At 47.5% G+C, this 21,621-nt stretch overlaps 1 protein-coding gene across 2 annotated transcripts in view; it reads left to right on the top strand.

Annotated features, from left to right (window-relative positions):
- The window catches only part of ZWILCH (zwilch kinetochore protein), a 189,327-nt gene that overhangs the window by 63,865 nt on the left and 103,841 nt on the right, over nt 1–21,621 (top strand). For both annotated transcript variants that reach the window (XM_063925568.1, XM_063925567.1), the window contains 2 exons: nt 18,237–18,308; nt 18,491–18,584. In XM_063925568.1, coding sequence (XP_063781638.1) covers nt 18,237–18,308; nt 18,491–18,584 — 166 coding nt within the window. The remainder of the gene's footprint in view (nt 1–18,236; nt 18,309–18,490; nt 18,585–21,621) is intronic.

Below are 21,621 nucleotides of genomic sequence, written 5' to 3'. Positions count from 1 at the left end.
AGTTCTCTCATTCGGTGCTGCAGAGTCATCCGCACTCTCGTTTGGGAGCTTTGGTATAATCCCCATGGTCCTGACGGAGTCCCCAGCATCCACTAGGACGTTAGAGAAAATAAGATTTTACTTACCGATAAATCTATTTCTCATAGTCCGTAGTGGATGCTGGGCGCCCATCCCAAGTGCGGATTGTCTGCATTACTTGTACATAGTTATTGTTACAAAAAAATCGGGTTATTATTGTTGTGAGCCATCTTTTTTAGAGGCTACTTCATTGTTATCATACTGTTAACTGGGTTCAAATCACAAGTTGTACAGTGTGATTGGTGTGGCTGGTATGAGTCTTACCCGGGATTCAAGATCCTTCCTTATTGTGTACGCTCGTCCGGGCACAGTACCTAACTGAGGCTTGGAGGAGGGTCATAGGGGGAGGAGCCAGTACACACCATGTGATCCTAAAAGCTTGCTTTTGTGCCCTGTCTCCTGCGGAGCCGCTATTCCCCATGGTCCTGACGGAGTCCCCAGCATCCACTACGGACTATGAGAAATAGATTTATCGGTAAGTAAAATCTTATTTTTTCAGTATTTTGGAATATTTGCATACTATAATGAGAGATCTTGGGGATCGGGACCCAAGTGTAAACACAAAAATGCGTATGTGTTTCATATACACCTTATACACATAGCCTGAAGGTCATTTTATACAATATTTGTAAGAATTTTGTGCATTTAAACTAAGTTTGTGTTTATTGAACCATCAGAGAGCAGAGGTTTCACTATTTCAGTCGTACTTAAACATTTGGATTTCAGAATATTTTGAATATTATAGATATTTTTTTATTTTTTTTTATTCATTTTTAAGGAATAGACTCTTAGATAACAAAAAAGTGTCAAATGTCAGACATGAAATAACAAATGTGGCAGGCATATAAAGATGCATAAGGAAATATAAAGGTAACGAACATAGTATATATACAGTAACAAGGTAAGAACCCAATACATAATAATAGTGGGCATAGTTAGCACACACCGATGCAGCTAATAACTTGCCATCATGAAGACTACATCTAACAACTGCGTAGCAGGACAAGAGAGAAAAAAACCCCAAAAAAACAACCCACATCTGCCAAAATATAAAAATTAAGCCAACAACATAACCTTCTCATAGCCCCCTACCCTGTATATACTTACCCCAACCTTGGATCCCAAACCTTCCCCCCCCCCCTTATATCCTGCCTCCCCCAAACTACTAAATTAACCTAATTATTACTCCAAGAGCACGCAGGTAACTCTGCGTAATGGGGGCACTGACTTACAATAACCACCAAAACATGTTGGGCTCTCCGGCATATAGGAGAAAAGGTCAATTCAGTTGCAACCTGCGACAATTGAAAAATAAAGCAACATACAACCTAGTGTGACTCTGAGCTGGGCCAGACCCACAATCTGTAACATTGGCAAGGCACATGGAGGAAAAGGGATATACTATGAACCCAATCCTGTAAGCATCCCATATAAGTAAGCTACATGAGAATATATATAACAAAAGCATACTGACATAATCTAATATAATGTAACAGTAGGAGCAGTAACGGAGTAAGAGAACTCAGATCCTGCAACATTTGAAAAAATGTAGTGACCTACAATCAATCAGAATCCTGAGTAAAACCAGTCCCGCAGACTCTATCACTGGAAAGACATGACATTGGAAAGGGGACAACTGGAACATGGCCAATTAAAGCAGTCAGTCCAGCAAACTATATGATCCATGATACTACACACAGTATAGAGGCATAATGACGTAATATAAAATGCGCAAGTAGTAGGAGCAACATCGGTGTAGCAAGTAAGCAAACATATTGTGGAATCTCTAGCAATTAAATGTTTTCTGGTAAACTTATCCAACTAAATCCAAAGCCAATGCAAAGGTTTAGCAAGCAAGATCACAGTACTATATCAATCAGGAGCCAGCTGTAGTTCACCAAGAATGCGATGACCCAGCCATGCGCAACCTCTCCTGGTATAAAGAAGAATTTTGACTCTCTATCAGCCACAACTCAGAGTTTATGATTTTGCACCTCGACTGCGTAATCAGAAAAACTGAGACTTTCACTCCATTGCATTCTAAACGTCCCTTAGTGCGGGTCAATCCCGATCCTGCTAGTGCAAAAATTTAACAATTAAGGTGCAAGGTGGAGCACCAAGGAGGTACAGAATGAAAAGGGATCCCATGAACCCGCTACACTGCGAAATGTGCTGAAAAGGAGTCCCTGCTGTACTTATCACAGAGCCATGTCTCCAAAAACCCTACAGGGGTAGCTCCCTCCACCCTCCCAGGGAGACCCAAATACACACATTATGGTGATGAAGCCAGCCCTCCGTATCAGATTATTTATTCTGCATATTGGACATCTGCACAGGCAGGGTTTTAACCTGTATCTGTAGTTACCCACTGTGTAAATGATCTGGAATATTTATCTACTTGTATCTTCTCTCCCTCCCCAGTGCTGCAGTGCTGTCCAAATGTTTCTCTGACGTCCTAGTGGATGCTGGGACTCCGTAAGGACCATGGGGATATAGCGGCTCCGCAGGAGACAGGGCACAAAATAAAAGCTTAAGGATCAGGTGGTGTGCACTGGCTCCTCCCCCTATGACCCTCCTCCAAGCCTCAGTTAGATTTTTGTGCCCGGCCGAGAAGGGTGCAATCTAGGTGGCTCTCCTGAGCTGCTTAGAATAAAAGTTTAGTTAGGTTTTTTTATTTTCAGTGAGTCCTGCTGGCAACAGGCTCACTGCTACGAGGGACTAAGGGGAGAAGAAACGGACTCACCTGAGTGCAGAGTGGATCGGGTTTCTTAGGCTACTGGACACTAGCTCCAGAGGGACGATCACAGGTTCAGCCTGGATGGGTCACCGGAGCCGCGCCGCCGTCCCCCTTACAGAGCCAGAAGAGACGAAGAGGTCCGGTGAAATCGGCGGCAGAAGACATCCTGTCTTCAGACTAAGGTAGCGCACAGCACCGCAGCTGTGCGCCATTGCTCTCAGCACACTTCACACTCCGGTCACTGAGGGTGCAGGGCGCTGGGGGGGGAGCGCCCTGAGACGCAATATAACAGAATACCTTAGGTGGCAAAACAGAATACATCACATATAGCTCCTGGGCTATATGGATGTATTTTAATCCCCTGCCATTTTACACAAAAAAGCGGGAGATAAGGACGTCGTGAAGGGGCGGAGCCTATCTCCTCAGCACACAAGCGCCATTTTCCCTCACAGCTCCGCTGGAAGGACGGCTCCCTGACTCTCCCCTGCAGTCCTGCTTCAGAATCAGGGTAAAAAAGAGAAGGGGGGGCATTGTTGGCAGCAAATAACAATAATTAACAGCAGCTATAAGGGAATAACACTTATATAAGGTTATCCCTGTATATATATATAGCGCTGGGTGTGTGCTGGCAGACTCTCCCTCTGTCTCTCCAAAGGGCTAAGTGGGGTCCTGTCCTCTATCAGAGCATTCCCGGTGTGTGTGTGCTGTGTGTCGGTACGCGTGTGTCGACATGTATGAGGAGGAAAATTATGTGGAGGCGGAGCAGTTGCCTGCGTTGGTGATGTCACCCCCTAGGGAGTCGACACCTGACTGGATGATTGTATTTAAACAATTAAGTGATAATGTCAGCAATTTGCAAAAAACTGTTGACGACATGAGACAGCCGGAAAATCAGTTAGTGCCTGTCCACCGTCAGGGGCGCTAAAACGCCCGTTACCTCAGTGGGTCGACACAGACCCTGACACAGATACTGAGTCTAGTGTCGACGGTGACGAGACAAACGTAATGTCCAGTAGGGCCACACGTTACATGATCACGGCAATGAAAGAGGCATTGAACCTTTCTGACACTACAAGTACCACAAAGAAGGGTATTATGTGGGGTGAGAAAAAACTACCAATATTTTTTCCTGAGTCAGAGGAAATAAATGAGGTGTGTGAAAAAGCGTGGGTTTCTCCCGATAAAAAACAGCTAATTTCTAAAAAAAATTAGCATTATATCCTTTCCCGCCAGAGGTTAGGGCGCGTTGGGAAACACCCCCTAGGGTAGATAAGGCGCTCACACGTTTATCTAAACAAGTAGCGTTACCGTCTCCTGATACGGCTACCCTCAAAGAACCAGCTGATAGAAGGCTGGAAAATATCCTAAAAAGTATATACACACATACTGGTGTTATACTGCGACCAGCAATCGCCTCAGCCTGGATGTGCAGTGCTGGAGTCGCATGGTCGGATTCCCTGACTGAGAATATTGATACCCTGGATAGGGACAATATTTTGTTAACTATAGAACATTTAAAGGATGCATTATTATATATGCGTGATGCACAGAGGGATATTTGCACCCTGGCATCAAGAGTAAGTGCTATGTCCATCTCTGCCAGAAGAGCGTTGTGGACGCGACAGTGGTCAGGGGATGCGGATTCCAAACGGCACATGGAAGTATTGCCGTATAAAGGGGAGGAGTTATTTGGGGCTGGTCTATCGGACCTGGTGGCCACGGCAACGGCTGGAAAATCCACCTTTTTACCCCAGGTCACTCCACATCAGCAGAAAAAGACACCGTCTTTTCAATCTCAGTCCTTTCGTTCCCATAAGTACAAGCGAGCAAAAGGCCACTCCTTTCTGCCCCGGGGCAGAGGAAGAGGAATAAGACTGCACCATGCAGCCGCTTCCCAAGAGCAGAAGCCCTCCCCTGCTTCTGCCAAGTCTTCAGCATGACGCTGGGGCTTTACAAGCAGACTCAGATATGGTGGGGGCCCGTCTCAAAAATTTCAACGCGCAGTGGGCTCACTCGCAAGTGGATCCCTGGATTCTACAGGTAGTATCGCAGGGGTACAAACTGGAATTCGAGGCGTTTCCCCCTCATCGTTTCCTGAAGTCTGCTTTACCAAAGTCTCCCTCCGACAGGGAGGCAGTTCTAGAAGCCATTCACAAGCTGTATTCCCAGCAGGTGATAATCAAGGTACCCCTCCTGCAACAAGGAAAGGGGTATTATTCCACGCTGTTTGTGGTACCGAAGCCGGACGGCTCGGTGAGACCAATTTTAAATCTGAAATCCTTGAACACTTACATAAAAAGGTTCAAATTCAAGATGGAGTCACTCAGAGCAGTGATAGCGAACCTGGAAGAAGGGGACTATATGGTGTCTCTGGACATCAAAGATGCTTATCTCCACGTCCCGATATACCCTTCTCACCAAGGGTACCTCAGGTTTGTAGTACTAAACTGTCATTATCAGTTTCAGACGCTGCCGTTTGGATTGTCCACGGCACCTCGGGTCTTTACCAAGGTAATGGCCGAAATGATGATTCTTCTACGAAGAAAAGGCATTTCAATTATCCCTTACTTGGACGATCTCCTGATAAGGGCAAGATCCAGGGAACAGTTAGAAGTCGGAGTAGCACTATCTCAGGTAGTGTTACGTCAGCACGGGTGGATTCTAAATATTCCAAAATCGCAGCTGATTCCAACGACACGTCTACTGTTCCTAGGAATGATTCTGGACACAGTCCAGAAGAAGGTGTTTCTCCCGGAGGAGAAGGCCAGGGAGTTATCCGAGCTAGTCAGGAACCTCCTAAAACCAGGACAGGTCTCAGTGCATCAGTGCACGAGGGTCCTGGGGAAAATGGTGGCTTCTTACGAAGCGATTCCATTCGGAAGATTCCATGCAAGAACATTTCAGTGGGATCTACTGGACAAATGGTCCGGATCGCATCTGCAGACGCATCAGCGGATAACCTTGTCGACAAGGGTGTCTCTCCTGTGGTGGCTGCAGAGTGCTCATCTACTAGAGGGCCGCAGATTTGGCATTCAGGATTGGATCCTGGTAACCACGGATGCCAGCCTGAGAGGCTGGGGAGCAGTCACACAGGGAAGGAATTTCCAGGGCCTGTGGTCAAGCTTGGAAACGTCTCTTCATATAAACATTCTGGAACTAAGGGCCATTTACAATGCCCTAAGTCAAGCAAAACCTCTGCTTCAGGGTCAGGCGGTGTTGATCCAATCGGACAACATCACGTCAGTCGCCCACGTAAACAGACAGGGCGGCACGAGAAGCAGGAGGGCAATGGCAGAAGCTGCAAGGATTCTTCGCTGGGCGGAAAATCATGTGATAGCACTGTCAGCAGTATTCATTCCGGGAGTGGACAACTGGGAAGCAGACTTCCTCAGCAGACACGACCTTCACCCGGGAGAGTGGGGACTTCACCCAGAAGTCTTCCACCTGATTGTAAACCGTTGGGAAAAACCAAAGGTGGACATGATGGCGTCACGTCTAAACAAAAAACTGGACAGATATTGCGCCAGGTCAAGGGACCCTCAGGCAATAGCAGTGGACGCTCTGGTAACGCCGTGGGTGTACCAGTCAGTGTATGTGTTCCCTCCTCTGCCTCTCATACCAAAAGTACTGAGAATCATAAGAAGGAGAGGAGTAAGAACTATACTCGTGGTTCCGGATTGGCCAAGACGGACTTGGTACCCCGAACTTCAAGAGATGCTCACGGACGAACCGTGGCCTCTACCTCTAAGAAAGGACCTGCTACTGCAGGGGCCTTGTCTGTTCCAAGACTTACCGCGGCTGCGTTTGACGGCATGGCGGTTGAACGCCGGATCCTGAGGGAAAAAGGCATTCCAGAAGAAGTCATCCCTACCCTGGTCAAGGCCAGGAAGGACGTAACCGCAAAACATTATCACCGCATTTGGCGAAAATATGTTGCGTGGTGTGAGGCCAAGAAGGCCCCTACAGAGGAATTTCAACTGGGTCGTTTCCTTCATTTCCTGCAAACAGGACTGTCTATGGGCCTAAAATTAGGGTCCATTAAGGTTCAAATTTCGGCCCTGTCGATTTTCTTCCAGAAAGAACTGGCTTCAGTACCTGAAGTTCAGACATTTGTAAAAGGGGTGCTGCACATACAGCCTCCTTTTGTGCCTCCAGTGGCACCTTGGGATCTCAATGTGGTGTTGAGTTTTCTAAAGTCACATTGGTTTGAACCACTTTCCACTGTGGACTTAAAATATCTCACATGGAAGGTGTCGATGCTGTTAGCCTTGGCTTCAGCCAGGCGTGTGTCAGAATTGGCGGCTTTATCATATAAAAGCCCTTACTTGATATTTCATTCTGACAGGGCGGAATTGAGGACTCGTCCTCAATTTCTACCTAAGGTGGTTTCTGCATTTCACATGAACCAACCTATTGTGGTACCTGCGGCTACCAGGGACTTAGAGGACTCTAAGTTGCTTGACGTTGTCAGGGCCTTGAAAATATATGTTTCCAGGACGGCTGGAGTCAGAAAATCTGACTCGCTGTTTATCCTGTATGCACCCAACAAGCTGGGTGCTCCTGCTTCTAAGCAGACGATTGCTCGTTGGATTTGTAGTACAATTCAGCTTGCACATTCTGTGGCAGGATTGCCACAGCCAAAATCAGTAAAAGCCCATTCCACAAGGAAGGTGGGCTCATCTTGGGCGGCTGCCCGAGGGGTCTCGGCTTTACAACTTTGCCGAGCAGCTACTTGGTCAGGGGCAAACACGTTTGCTAAATTCTACAAATTTGATACCCTGGCTGAGGAGGACCTGGAGTTCTCTCATTCGGTGCTGCAGAGTCATCCGCACTCTCCCGCCCGTTTGGGAGCTTTGGTATAATCCCCATGGTCCTTACGGAGTCCCAGCATCCACTAGGACGTCAGAGAAAATAAGATTTTACTTACCGATAAATCTATTTCTCGTAGTCCGTAGTGGATGCTGGGCGCCCATCCCTAGTGCGGATTGTCTGCAATACTTGTATATAGTTATTGTTACAAAAATTCGGGTTATTATTGTTGTGAGCCATCTTTTCAGAGGCTCCTTTGCGTTTATCATACTGTTAACTGGGTTCAGATCACAAGTTGTACGGTGTGATTGGTGTGGCTGGTATGAGTCTTACCCGGGATTCAATATCCTTCCTTATTATGTACGCTCGTCCGGGCACAGTATCCTAACTGAGGCTTGGAGGAGGGTCATAGGGGGAGGAGCCAGTGCACACCACCTGATCCTTAAGCTTTTATTTTGTGCCCTGTCTCCTGCGGAGCCGCTATATCCCCATGGTCCTTACGGAGTCCCAGCATCCACTACGGACTACGAGAAATAGATTTATCGGTAAGTAAAATCTTATTTTTTCTAATCCGTGTCAGATTAAACCCTGTGGAGGCTCCTAGACAATGGAAATCTCAGGGCCACCCTCGCAAATTCTCCTCTAATACGTTTTTAATTTTACCAACCAACAGTCTACAACAGGGGTGGGCAATTATTTCAGCTGGGGGGCCGCTTAACACTTCCAGCGAATATTCGAGGGCCACACACAAAATACTCAAAAAGAGATCCCTTTTTACACATTACGGCAGACAGCGTGCCCTTTTTACACATTACGGCAGACAGCGTGCCCTTTTTACACATTACGGCAGACAGCGTCACCCTTTCTACACATTACGACAGACAGCGTCCCCTTTTTACAGATTACGACAGACAGCACCCCCATTTTTATAATTACGGCAGACAGCGCCCCTGTTTTTATACATTACAGCAGACAGCGCCCCCGTTTTTATACATTACGGCAGACAGTGCCCCCGTTTTTACACATTACGGCAGACAGCACCCCCGTTTTTACACATTACGGCAGCAAGCGCCCCCGTTTTTACACATTACGGCAGACAGCGCCCCCGTTTTTACACATTACGGCAGACAGGGCCCCCGTTTTTATAATTACGGCAGACAGCGCCCCCGTTTTTACACATTACGGCAGACAGTCCCTACCCCCCTTTCCCCACCCTCCCCTAAACCTATATAGCAGTCCTTACCCTCCCCTAAACCCATATAACCGTTTTTAACTCCCCTCCCCTGTACTTATATGGCAGCTTTAGCTTTATCCAGGACAGGGGGTTTACCTATTTGTTTGTGGCAGACGATCCCCGCTGTCTGATGATCCGCGCTGCTGCTGCCGCCGCCGCTGCTTCTCCTCACTGGCCGCCGCTTCTTCTCCCCGCTGGCCGCCGTTCCTTCTCCCCACTGGCCTCCGCAGTGCTCCCCACTGGCCGCTTCTGCTCCGAGTCCCCACTGCAGTGCCCACCCAGCGCCGCCCAGCACTTGATAGAGGAAATCCCGGTCAGCTGACCCTGTGACGTGACCGGGATTTCCTCAGCGGCGCCGCGTCTGAGAGCAGTGCAATGACAAGCGGCCTGTCGGGCCTCTTGTCATTGCACTTTGGTGGGGCACAGCGGGCCAGGCAGGATCGGTCCGCGGGCCGCCTGTTGCCCACCCCTAGTCTACAATCTGGAAAGTGTAATGTGAATCTGATGTCTGTGGTTTATGTACTTTAAGTCGTTAATGGGTACATTAATACAGTATTTTCTCTGTAGAGTCTTAATGTAAAGTTTTTTTTTTTTTGAGTTGATTATTTTTTTTTTTCTTTCTTTTGGAAACCATTTACGAAAAGCTTTCAAAATCAAATCAATATTATTTCTCTAGCATCCATAAGAGATATTGGGGGAATCCTAGTACCATAGGGGGCAGCGCTACCTCAGAGCGGACTAGCGGCATTTGGCGCCTTCCTCTGCTTTCAGCTGCAGCAGCAGACACACACAGCTCCTCCAGACTCTCAGGAAACACTTGGGTCAAGAGCCTTCCTGGCTAGGTGCAATTAATAATAATAATAATTTATTATTATTATTATTATTATTATTATTATTCTTTATTTATATGGTGCCACAAGGGTCCCACAGCGCCCAATTACAGAATACATAAACAAATAATCAAACAGGAAAATAGCAACTTACAGTTGATGACAGTATAGGACAAGTACAGGGTAAATAAACATAGTTACATCAGCAGATGTCACTGGAATAAGTATCAGGTGGCAGAAGACTGCTGGATGTGGTGCAGTTGAAGATTATTAAAGTAAGAAAGGATAAGCACATGAGGGAAGAGGGCCCTGCTCGTGAGAGCTTACATTCTAAAGGGGAGGGGTAGACAGACAGGGGTGACACAGATGGGGTACATAGAGAGCGTAGAACAGAGGGTTAGGATGAGATTTGGCTGGGTTTGGTAAAGTGGGTCTTGAGAGATCGTTTGAAGTTTTGTAGAGAGGTGGAGAGTCTGAGGGGGAGAGGTAGGGAATTCCAAAGAAGGGGTGCAGCACGTGAAAAATCTTGGAGGTAGGAGTGGGAGGAAGTAATCCGTAGGCAGGAGAGTCGGCGTGCATTAGCAGAGCGAAGAGGACGGGTGGGAGTGTAAAGGGAGATAAGGTCAGAGATGTAGATGGGAGAGGAGTGGGTGAGGGCTTTGTAAGCGAGTGTGAGAAGCTTGAAATGAATTCTGAAAGGGAAGGGGAGCCAGTGAAGGTCTAGTAAGAGAGGAGAGGTGGACGTAGTGCATTTGGTGAGGAAAATGAGCCGGGCAGCAGCATTGAGGATAGATTGGAGTGGAGAGAGGTATTTGTCAGGAATGCCAGTCAGGAGCAGATTACAGTAGTCCAGTCTGGAGATGACCAGTGAGTGGATAAGAGTCTTAGTAGCATCCTGGGTCAGAAAGGGTCTGATCCTGGAAATATTTTTTAGATGAAAATGGCAGGTTTGTGAGAGGTGCTGAATGTGTGGTTTAAAGGAGAGGGAGGAGTCAAGGATTACTCCAAGACAGCGCACTTGGGGGCTAGAGGAGATAGTAGTGCCATCAATAGATAATGAGATTGTAGGAGGTGAGGTTATGCGGGAGGGAGGAGAAAGATGATCAGCTCTGTCTTAGACATGTTAAGTTTAAGAAAGCGCTGGGACATCCAGGAAGACGTAGCAGAGAGACAGTTGGAGATACGAGTGAGGAGAGCAGGGGAGAGGTCTGGAGAGGAAAGATAGATTTGGGTGTACCTTGGTGTACCCCTACAGTTAGTGGAAGTGAGGGGGAGGTGGAGTCATCAGAGGAGACAGAGAAAGAACGGTCAGAAAGGTAGGAGGACAGCCAAGAGAGGGCAGTGTCACGCAGACCAATGGAGTGAAGAATTTGCAGTAGGAGAGGATGGTCCACAGTGTCAAAAGCAGCAGAGAGATCAAGTAGAATAAGTAGAGAGTAGTGTCCCTTAGAATTAGCAGCATGGAGGTCATTGCATACTTTTGTAAGGGCAGTTTCAGTGGAGTGGAGAGGACGGAAGCCAGACTGGAATGGGTCAAGCAGTGAGTGTGAGGAAAGAAAGGAAGTAAGGCGGTTGTAGACAATACGCTCAAGGAGTTTGGAGGCAAAAGGGAGGAGAGAGATGGGTCGGTAGTTGGAGAGAGTGTTTGGATCAAGTGTAGGTTTTTTAAGAATAGGAGAGATGAGTGCATGCTTGAAGGCAGAGGGGACAGTGCCTGATGAGAGGGACAGATTGAGAAGGTGGGAAAGATGGGAACAAGCAGAAGGAGAGAGGTAGCGGAGGAGACGGGAGGGGATAGGGTCAAGTGGGGAGGTGGTGAGGGGACAGGAACGAATGAGGGCCATGACTTCCTCTCCAGATGCATGGGAGAAAGATGTCCGAGTAGGTACGAGGATGGGGAGGGTTGGTAAGGGATGGGAGAAAGCTGGTTACTGATGGTCTGGTGTGATGTGATGTCCTGACTTATGGAGTCAATTTTGGATGTGAAGTAAGTGGCAAAGTCAAGAGCAGAGAGTGAGGAAGGGAGACGAGGTGGAGGTGGGCAGAGGAGTGAGTTGAGAGTGGCAAAGAGGCGCCGGGGGTTGGAAGACTGGGAGGAGATGAGGTTCTTGAAGTATGACTGTTTAGCAAGAGAAAGGGCAGCACTGAAGGATGAGAGCATAAGTTTGAAATGGAGGAAGTCTGCCTTAGAGCGTGATTTCCTCCAGTGTCGCTCAGCAGTACGTGAGCATTTTTGCAGATATCTGGTGCATTTGGTGTGCCAGAGGTGAGGTGTTAATTTGCGAGGGTGAATAGTGGTTGGTGGAGCAACAGAGTCAAGAGCAGAAGTAAGGGATGCATTGTATGTGGCTTGTTCAGGGCATGAGAGAGAGAGAATAGGAGAGAGAAGTGAATCAAACGGAGGAAAGGAATGTGGTGTCAATAGCTTCAATGTTACACTTGGTGATGGTAGCCTTAGGAGGTAGAGATGGGGAAGTCGAGAGAGATAGGTTAAAGGAGAGCAGGTGGTGGTCAGAGAGGGGAAATGGGGAGTTGGAAAAATCAGAAATATCACAGCGGTGAGTGAAGACCAGATCCAGTGAGCTCCCATTCACATGGGAGGGTGAGGAGCTCCACTGGGAGAGACCAAGTGAAGAGGTGAGGTTAAGGAGTTTAGAGGCAGGGGATTGTGTGGGGATGTCAATAGGGATGTTGAAATCGCCTAGGATAATGGAGGTAATGTCAGAAGTGAGGAAGCCAGGAAGCAAAGTTGTCGATGATTTTGGAAGCAGTGCCAGGGGGGCGGTAAATGACAGCTACTCTAAGATGGACTGGTTGGAAGAGGCGTATGGCATGGACCTCAAATGTAGAGAATGTAAGGGATGGTTCTGGTGGTATGAGTTGGTAGGAGTAACTAGAAGGTAAAAGGACCCCAACACCACCCCCATGGCGACCCCCAGGTCGGGGGGTGTGTGTGAATGTGAGGCCCCCAGCAGAAAGAGCAGCAGGAGAAGTAGTGTCAGAGGGCGTAATCCAAGTTTCAGTAATGGCTAGTAGGTGTAGGGAGTTGGAAATGAAAAGGTCCTTTAAAACTATGTCTGATATGTCATCTCAACTTACTGCTAATACAACAAAAACTCAGCTACTGCAGCAGGCTGTTGCAGACCTCGCTGCCAGGGCAGATGCTCCACAGATGACCCCCCCTCCTCTCCCACTCGGGACCACAGAAACGTGGGCTGCCCGCTTTACTCATAGATTCAAATGAATCGGTACAGGAGGACGGGAGGACATGGATCCCATTAGTGGGGATTCCCCCTCTGTTCAGGATATTGAACCCCTCCTCATTCTAGCTATACAGGATGTGTTAAAGCTCCCTCTAGAGAATACTGCCACACAGCAGTCATTCTTCTTTACACAGAATAAGCAGTCACTTTCCCTGATTCTGCAGAGTTAGATGATCTATTTAACTTGGAAAAATCCAGATAAAAAATACCAAGTGTCAAACAAATTTTTGCACACTTTCCCATTTGCTCCTGAAGGCAGGAAATTCTGGGATGAACCCCCGGCTGGTGACGTATCAGTCTCTCGCCTATCTGAAAAGGTGGTCCTGCCTGCCCCGGTCTCCTTTACCATAAAGGACCCTGGGGACAGAAAAATAGAGACTACTGAAGTCTATCTACACTGCAGCAGGTGCATCGCAAAGGCCGGTCATAGCAGGTTGCTGGATGACCCATGCCATTCACACGTGGGCTACTCCAAATTCAGGAGGGCCTTTCCAGGGATATGCCCCTGGTTACTACGGTGACTCTCCTTAGGCACATTCAGGACACGGCTCGCGTCCTGTGTGACTCTCTCAAGGAGATGGGCAATATTAATGCTAGGACCTCTGCCATGGCAGTGTTGGCACGCAGGGCCTTGTAGTTGCGCCAATGGATGGCAGACTCTGAGTCCAAGTGCAGTGTGTAGTCTATCTCCTTTACTGGGGAATGGCTCTTAGGGGTGGAATTGGATACGTGGATTTCTAAAGTTACTGTGGGGAAATCCACGTTTCTCCCCTCTGGGGCCCCACTGGCTAGACATTCTTACCAGGGGCCGTGATACTCAGTCCTTTTGGTCTAACAGATTTCAATCTAGGGCCAGAGGTGCCTCCAATGTGGCTAGGGGCACCAGAGGTAAGACAAGAAAACCAGGAATCACAGGTTCTCAGGAGAGCACCAGTTCAGTTTCCACTGAGGCCTCAGCATGACTGTGCCCACCCACCCCAAGGGGATCTTGGGGCTACAAGCTGGAGTTCGACGGTGCTCCTCCCCAACGAATTTTCAAATCAAGCTTGACCGGCTTTGGAGGACACGTGTGTTAAGCTGCAACAGGCCATCCTCAAGTTGGTCCAGTCCCAAGTCATTGTTCCAGTGCCACTTCAACAACAGGGAAAGGGTTACTACTCCAACCTTTTCGTGGTAGCAAAACCGGATGGTTCGGTAAGACCCATTCTGAAATCCTTGAACCCTTACCTAAAAGTTTTCAGGTTCAAGATGGAATCCTTGCGAGCAGTGATCGTGGGTCTGGCAGAACAAGAACTCATGGTCTCCCTGGATATCAAGGATGCCTATCTCCATATCCCGATTTGGCCACCTCATCATGCTTACCTGAGGTTTGCCCTACTGAACTATCGCTACCGGTTCCATGCGCTACCCTTCGGCCTGTCCACAGCTCCGAGGGTGTTCACGAAGTTGATGGCGGATATCATGTTCCAACTCCTGGTCCAGGGGGTCAATGTTGTCCCTTATCTGGAGGATCTATTGATAGAAGCGAGATCCAGGGAGCTTTTATTGCTCCATATTGATTGCAGTATTCTGCTTCTGTCTCACCATGGGTGGATCCTCAATTAACAGAAGTCTCACTTGGAGCCAACTCAAAGGCTCCTGTTCCTGGGAATGTTGCTGGATACTGTGGCTCAGAAAGTGTTCCAGAGGAAAAAGCGAGAACACTTTGGGAGATGGTCTGCATGGTTCACCGGCCTACTCGAATATCCATCCACCTTTGCATAATTCAGGATTGTATCCTCGCGACGGATACAAGTCTTGAGAGGATGGGGAGCTGTCACCCAGGGGGCTTCGTTCCAGAGCAGGTGATCAGCCCATGAAGCCCTTCTTCCGATCAGCATTCTGGAACTTCGGGCGATCTACAATGCTTTCATTTAGGTCTCTCCTCCTACTCAAGGATCACGCGATCCAGTCAGTCAGACAACGCCACGGCAGTGGCGTACATCAGTCGACAGGGAGGAACAAAAAAGCGCCTGCATGCGAGAGGTGTCAAAGATACTCCTCTGGGCAGAAAGAAATGCGAGAGCACTGTGCAGTCTTCATTCCAGGAGTGGACAACTGGGAAGCGGACTTCCTGAGTCGTCACGATCTCCACTCGGGAGAGTGGGGGCTTCACCAACAGGTGTTTCAGCAGATCATCGATCGGTGGGGCTGCCCACAAATAGACATGATGGCTTCTCGTCTCAACAAAAAGCTTCCTTGGTATTGCTCGCGAACAGGGACCCTCAGGCGAGGGCAGTAGATGTCTACCTGTTTCCTTGGATTCCATTGCTCCCAAGGGTGCTCAAGCAAATCAGGAATCAAGGAGTTCAGACAATTCTGATTGCCCAGATTGTCCCCGGAAAGCTTGGTACGCGGATCTTCTGGGCATGTCCGTTGAAGACCCTTAGCCTATACCACTGAGAAGAGAATTTCAGCAGGAACCGTTCGTCGATTCGGACTTACGGCGGCTTCGTTTGAAGGCATGGAAGTTGAGCGGAACATCCTAGCTCACAAGGGCCTTTGCAAAAAGGTTATTGCTACCATGATTCATGCCAGAAAACCTGTGACGTCAAAACACTGTCATCCTATCTGGAGGAGATATGTTTCTTGGTGCGGGGAATGCACGTATCCACCTGCGGCGTTTCATTTGAGCCGTTTCCTGCAGGCTGGAGGAGCTGTGTGTGTGTGCTGCTGCAGCTGTAAGCAGAGGAAGGCGCCAAACGCCACTGGTCACGCGCTGTGGTAGCTCCGCCCCCTATCGTACTAGATTCCCCCAATATCCCTTATGGAGTACGAGAAAAGGATTTACCGGTAGGTAAATTAAAATCCTATTTTTGATCCATTATCCCAGGGCCCTAAAGGCGTGTGGCCCATAGGCCGGTGCCTAATCTGCCTGTTTGGTAATCTGGCACGGTTTCTAATATAAGTATATCATCCCCTTTCTGATGTTTTGGTGATCTGGCATACTACTGTATACCTCACAAAATGTGATATACAGATCACTAACATCCAGGGGTAAATTTATTAAAGCTTCTAAAAGAGAAAATTGGTGATATTGCCCAAAGCTACCAATCAGATGCTGTCTATCATTTTTAAAAAGGCAATACAGAAATGAGATTAGTTTCTATGTGCAACATCACCAATTCTCTTTATTTTTTTATTTTTTAAGCTTTAGTAAATTTACCTCCTTAGACTGTTGGCTAATAACTGGTTCGCTGCACCCGCTATCAGGGCATTTAAGACTGATTTCTAGTCGAGCCTCCTCGAGGTTTGAGCAGAAATCTGTGTTAAATGCAACCTATGGGCTATAATTGAATAGCCCTGGCAGATCAATTAGTCCATGGTAATTAACATTAGCTAATTGAATTTGGCCCTAAGCGAGAGGAGCTTCTTCACTGTAACCTGATTGGACACTTTTTCTGTCTGTCAGTAGCATTCCCTATGCATTGCTTTGCTGGAGAGTGCGCTGAATGGTACAGTGCATCCGGAAAGTATTCACAGCGCTTCACTTTTTCCACATTTTGTTACGTTACAGCCTTATTCCAAACCTGAAAAAATTATTTTTTCCCCTCATTCTTCTACACAATACCTCATAATGACAATGTGAAAAATGTGTTTTTGAGATTTTTGCTAATTTTATAAAAAATAAAAAACGAAGAAATCGCATGTACATAAGTATTCACAGCCGTTGCTCAATACTTTGTTGATGCACGTTTGGCAGCAATTACAGCCTCACGTCTTTTTGAATACGATGCCACAAGCTTGGCACACCTATCTTTGGGCAGTTTCACCCATTCCTCTTTGCAGCACCTCTCAAGCTCCATCAGGTTAGATGGGAAGTGTCGGTGCACAGCCATTTTCAGATCTCTCCAGAGATGTTCAATCAGATTCAAGTCTGGGCTCTGGCTGGGCCACTCAAGGACATTCACAGAGTTGCCCTGAAGCCACTCCTTTGATATCTTGGCTGTGTGCTTAGGGTCGTTGTCCTGCTGAAAGATGAACCATCACCCCAGTCTGAGGTCGAGCGCTCTGGAGCAGGTTTTCATCCAGGATGTCTCTGTACATTGATGCATTCATCTTTCCCTCTATCCTGACTAGTCTCCCAGTTCCTGCCTCTGAAAACTTCCCCACAGCATGATGCTGCCACCACCATGCTTCACTGTAGGGATGGTATTGGCCTGGTGATGAGCGGTGCCTGGTTTCCTCCAAACATGACGTCTGGCATTCATGCCAAAGAGTTCAATCTTTGTCTCATCAGACCAGAGAATTTTGTTTCTCACGGTCTGAGAGTCCTTCAGGTGCATTTTGGCAAACTCCAGGCGGGCTGCCATGTGCTTTTTACTAAGTAGTGGCTTCCGTCTGGCCACTGTACCATACAGGCCTGATTGGTGGATTGCTGCAGAGATGGTTGTCCTTCTGGAAGGGTCTCCTCAGAGGAATGCCGTAGCTCTGACAGAGTGACCATCAGGTTCTCGGTCGCCTCCATGACTAGGGCCCTTCTCCTCCGATCGCAAAGTTTAGACGGCCGGCCAGCTCTAGAAAGAGTCCTGGTGGATCTGAACTTCTTCCTTTTACGGATGATGGAGGCCACTGTGCTCATTCGAACCTTCAAAGCAGCAGATATTTTTCTGTACCCTTCCCCAGATTTGTGCCTTGAGACAATCCTGTCTCGGAGGTCTACAGACAATTTGTTTGTCTTCATACTTTGTTTGTGCTCAGACATGCACTGTCAAGTGGGGGGCCTTATATAGACAGGTGTGTGCCTTTCCAAATCATGTCCAATCAACTGAATTTATCACAGGTAGACTCGCATTAAGCTGCAGGATGATCAGTGTAAACAGGATGCACCTGATCTCAATTTTGAGCTTCATGGCAAAGGCTGTGATTACTTATGTACATGTTATTTCTTAGATTGTAATTTTTAATAAATTTGCAAAAATCTCAAAAAAATCTCAAAAAAAATGTTTTTCAAATTGTCATTATGGGGTATTGTGTGTAGCATTTTGAGGGAAAAATTATTTATTCCATTTTGGAATAAGGCTGTAACAGAACAAAATGTGGAAAAAGTGAAGAGCTGTGAATACTTTCCGGATGCACTGTAACGTCCTTGCATGGAGCAGATGGCACTGGCATGATATGTGTGTGTGTGTTGTTAAAAGTTTTTATATAATGAAAAATGTATTTCCAGTTTATTGACCCCTTTTAAAGAAAAGATAATTGCATTGTGTTTTTGTGTGGTCTTTACATTCTTTTTCACGTTTCAGAATATCAAAGTGGAGTCTGGAGATCCCAGAAGTCCTGTGTACGCTGTATATAAAGAGCTGGATTTTTTACTGGTAGCTATAGACTGATTTAAAATGAATTCAAATATTATGAAGTTTAATTTACATTTTCCCACCTATTGAGGCTGCTTAAATTAGCAACAAATGAAAGCATGTGAATACAGGAAATTTCTCTGACACAAGAACTAGTTCACTATCATTAAAGCATGATTTCTGCTTTGGTTCCCTTCTGACAGGTTTTGGCTGAAGGTATGAAAACTGGGGTAACTGAGTGGCCGGAGACCTCGATTGCCAAATCCGCTGTTGAGCTGGTTCAGGAGCTACTGAACGGTGATTATGGTTGTGTTGTGTCTCCTATGTGTTTTTTTGCTGGATTACACTACCTATAGAGCTTCTATATCTGATCTGTCATGAAACTGTTCAGGATTCTACCATTGGAACTGGCATTAATAGCCAGAGCACACTACCTGTGAATAACTAGTGCACGGAGGCCCTATGACTGTTACTGGCCTTACATGCTGCAATATTACAGGAGTTACAGATATGGCCTGTGTATGGCCATATATAGAATAGAATACTGATAGCGTTTTCTGGATCATGACCTGCCAGACAGAGCATTCTGTTTCGCTCCAGAATGCATTTATTTTTTTCATCTGGGGTCTGTTTTCCTCTTGAGGCCACGTCTAATAAGGTTGGCTTTAGTTCCATGGACTTTACATTTCTTAATATTTGCAACTGCTGTCACAGGAACATCAAGCTGCTTTGGGGGTCGCGTTATAACCTTTACTTTCAACATGCTTGTCTATCATTTTTCTGTCTGATCTCCTCAGACAACCCTCTCCTATGGTTTCGCTGGTCCATGGGGGTGATTCAGACCTGATCGCTGGGCTGCTAACTTTGCTGTCCTGCGTTCAGATAGTCGCCACCCCAGGGGCAGTGTAAATTCGCTGTACAAGTGTGCGATCGCATGTGTTCGCCGAGCTACAAAAATCCAGTGTGTGTAGTCTGTGCGCAGCCCAGGACTTACTCCTACAGTGCGATGAGAACAGGCTGATCGGGGCCGGAGCTGATGTCACATACCCTCCCTGAAAACGCTTAGGAATGCCTGTTTTCTCTAACGTCCTAGTGGATGCTGGGGACTCCGTAAGGACCATGGGGAATAGACGGGCTCCGCAGGAGACTGGGCACTCTAAAGAAAGAATTAGTACTACTGGTGTGCACTGGCTCCTCCCTCTATGCCCCTCCTCCAGACCTCAGTTAGAATCTGTGCCCGGACAGAGCTGGGTGCATTTTAGTGAGCTCTCCTGAGCTTGCTAATAAGAAAGTATTTTCTCTAACGTCCTAAGTGGATGCTGGGGACTCCGTAAGGACCATGGGGAATAGCGGCTCCGCAGGAGACTGGGCACAAAAGTAAAGCTTTAGAACTACCTGGTGTGCACTGGCTCCTCCCCCCATGACCCTCCTCCAAGCCTCAGTTAGATTTTTGTGCCCGAACGAGAAGGGTGCACACTAGGTGGCTCTCCTGAGCTGCTTAGTGAAAAGTTTAGTTTTAGGTTTTTTATTTTCAGTGAGACCTGCTGGCAACGGGCTCACTGCATCGAGGGACTAAGGGGAGAAGAAGCGAACTCACCTGCGTGCAGAGTGGATTGGGCTTCTTAGGCTACTGGACATTAGCTCCAGAGGGACGATCACAGGCCCAGCCATGGATGGGTCCCAGAGCCGCACCGCCGGCCCCCTTACAGAGCCAGAAGACAGAAGAGGTCCGGAAAATCGGCGGCAGAAGACGTCCTGTCTTCACCAAGGTAGCGCACAGCACTGCAGCTGTGCGCCATTGCTCCTCAGCACACTTAACACTTCGGTCACTGAGGGTGCAGGGCGCTAGGGGGGGGCGCCCTGAGCAGCAATAAAAACACCTTGGCTTGCGAAAATACATCACATATAGCCCCCAGGGCTATATGGATGAACTTTAACCCCTGCCAGAATCCATAAAAAAGCAGGAGAAAAGTCCGCGAAAAAGGGGCGGAGCCTATCTCCTCAGCACACTGGCGCCATTTTCCCTCACAGCTCAGTTGGAGGGAAGCTCCCCTGGCTCTCCCCTGCAGTCACTACACTACAGAAAGGGTTAAAAAAGAGAGGGGGGCACTAATTAGGCGCAGTATTAACAATACAGCAGCTATAAGGGGAAAAACACTTATATAAGGTTATCCCTGTATATATATAGCGCTCTGGTGTGTGCTGGCAAACTCTCCCTCTGTCTCCCCAAAGGGCTAGTGGGGTCCTGTCCTCTATCAGAGCATTCCCTGTGTGTGTGCTGTGTGTCGGTACGTTTGTGTCGACATGTATGAGGAGAAAAATGATGTGGAGACGGAGCAGATTGCCTGTAATAGTGATGTCACTCCCTAGGGGGTCGACACCTGAGTGGATGAACTGTTGGAAGGAATTACGTGACAGTGTCAGCTCTGTATAAAAGACAGTGGTTGACATGAGACAGCCGGCTACTCAGCTTGTGCCTGTCCAGACGTCTCATAGGCCGTCAGGGGCTCTAAAGCGCCCGTTACCTCAGATGGCAGATAAAGACGCCGACACGGATACTGACTCCAGTGTCGACGGTGAAGAGACAAATGTGACTTCCAGTAGGGCCACACGTTACATGATTGAGGCAATGAAAAATGTTTTACACATTTCTGATAATACGAGTACCACCAAAAAGGGGTATTATGTGCGGTGAGGAAAAACTACCTGTAGTTTTCCTGAATCTGAGAAATTAAATGAGGTGTGTGATGATGCGTGGGTTTCCCCCGATAACAACTGATAATTTCTAAAATGTTATTGGCATTATATCCTTTCCCGCCAGAGGTTAGGGTGCGTTGGGAAACACCCCCTAGGGTGGATAAAGCGCTCACACGTTTGTAAGGGCTCTACCCTCTCCTGAGATGGCCGCCCTTAAGGATCCTGCTGATAGAAAGCAGGAGGGTATCCTAAAATGTATTTACACACATACTGGTGTTATACTGCGACCAGCAATCGCCTCAGCCTGGATGTGCAGTGCTGGATTGGCGTGGTCGGATTCCCTGACTGAAAATATTGATACCCTAGATAGGGACAGTATATTTTTGCCTATAGAGCATTTAAAAGATGCATTTCTATATATGCGTGATGCACAGCGGAATATTTGCAGACTAGCATCAAGTATAAGTGCGTTGTCCATTTCTACCAGTAGAGGGTTATGGACACGACAGTGGTCAGGTGATGCGGATTCCAAACGGCATTTGGAAGTATTGCCTTATTAAGGAGGAGTTATTTGCGGTCGGTCTTTCAGACCTGGTGGCCACGGCAACAGCTGGGAAATCCACGTTTGTACCCCAGG

Source organism: Pseudophryne corroboree, chromosome 6 (assembly GCF_028390025.1).
Source record: "Pseudophryne corroboree isolate aPseCor3 chromosome 6, aPseCor3.hap2, whole genome shotgun sequence".
In the NCBI taxonomy this organism is placed as follows: Eukaryota; Metazoa; Chordata; class Amphibia; order Anura; family Myobatrachidae; genus Pseudophryne; species Pseudophryne corroboree.
This window is presented reverse-complemented; position numbering and strand designations above follow the sequence as displayed.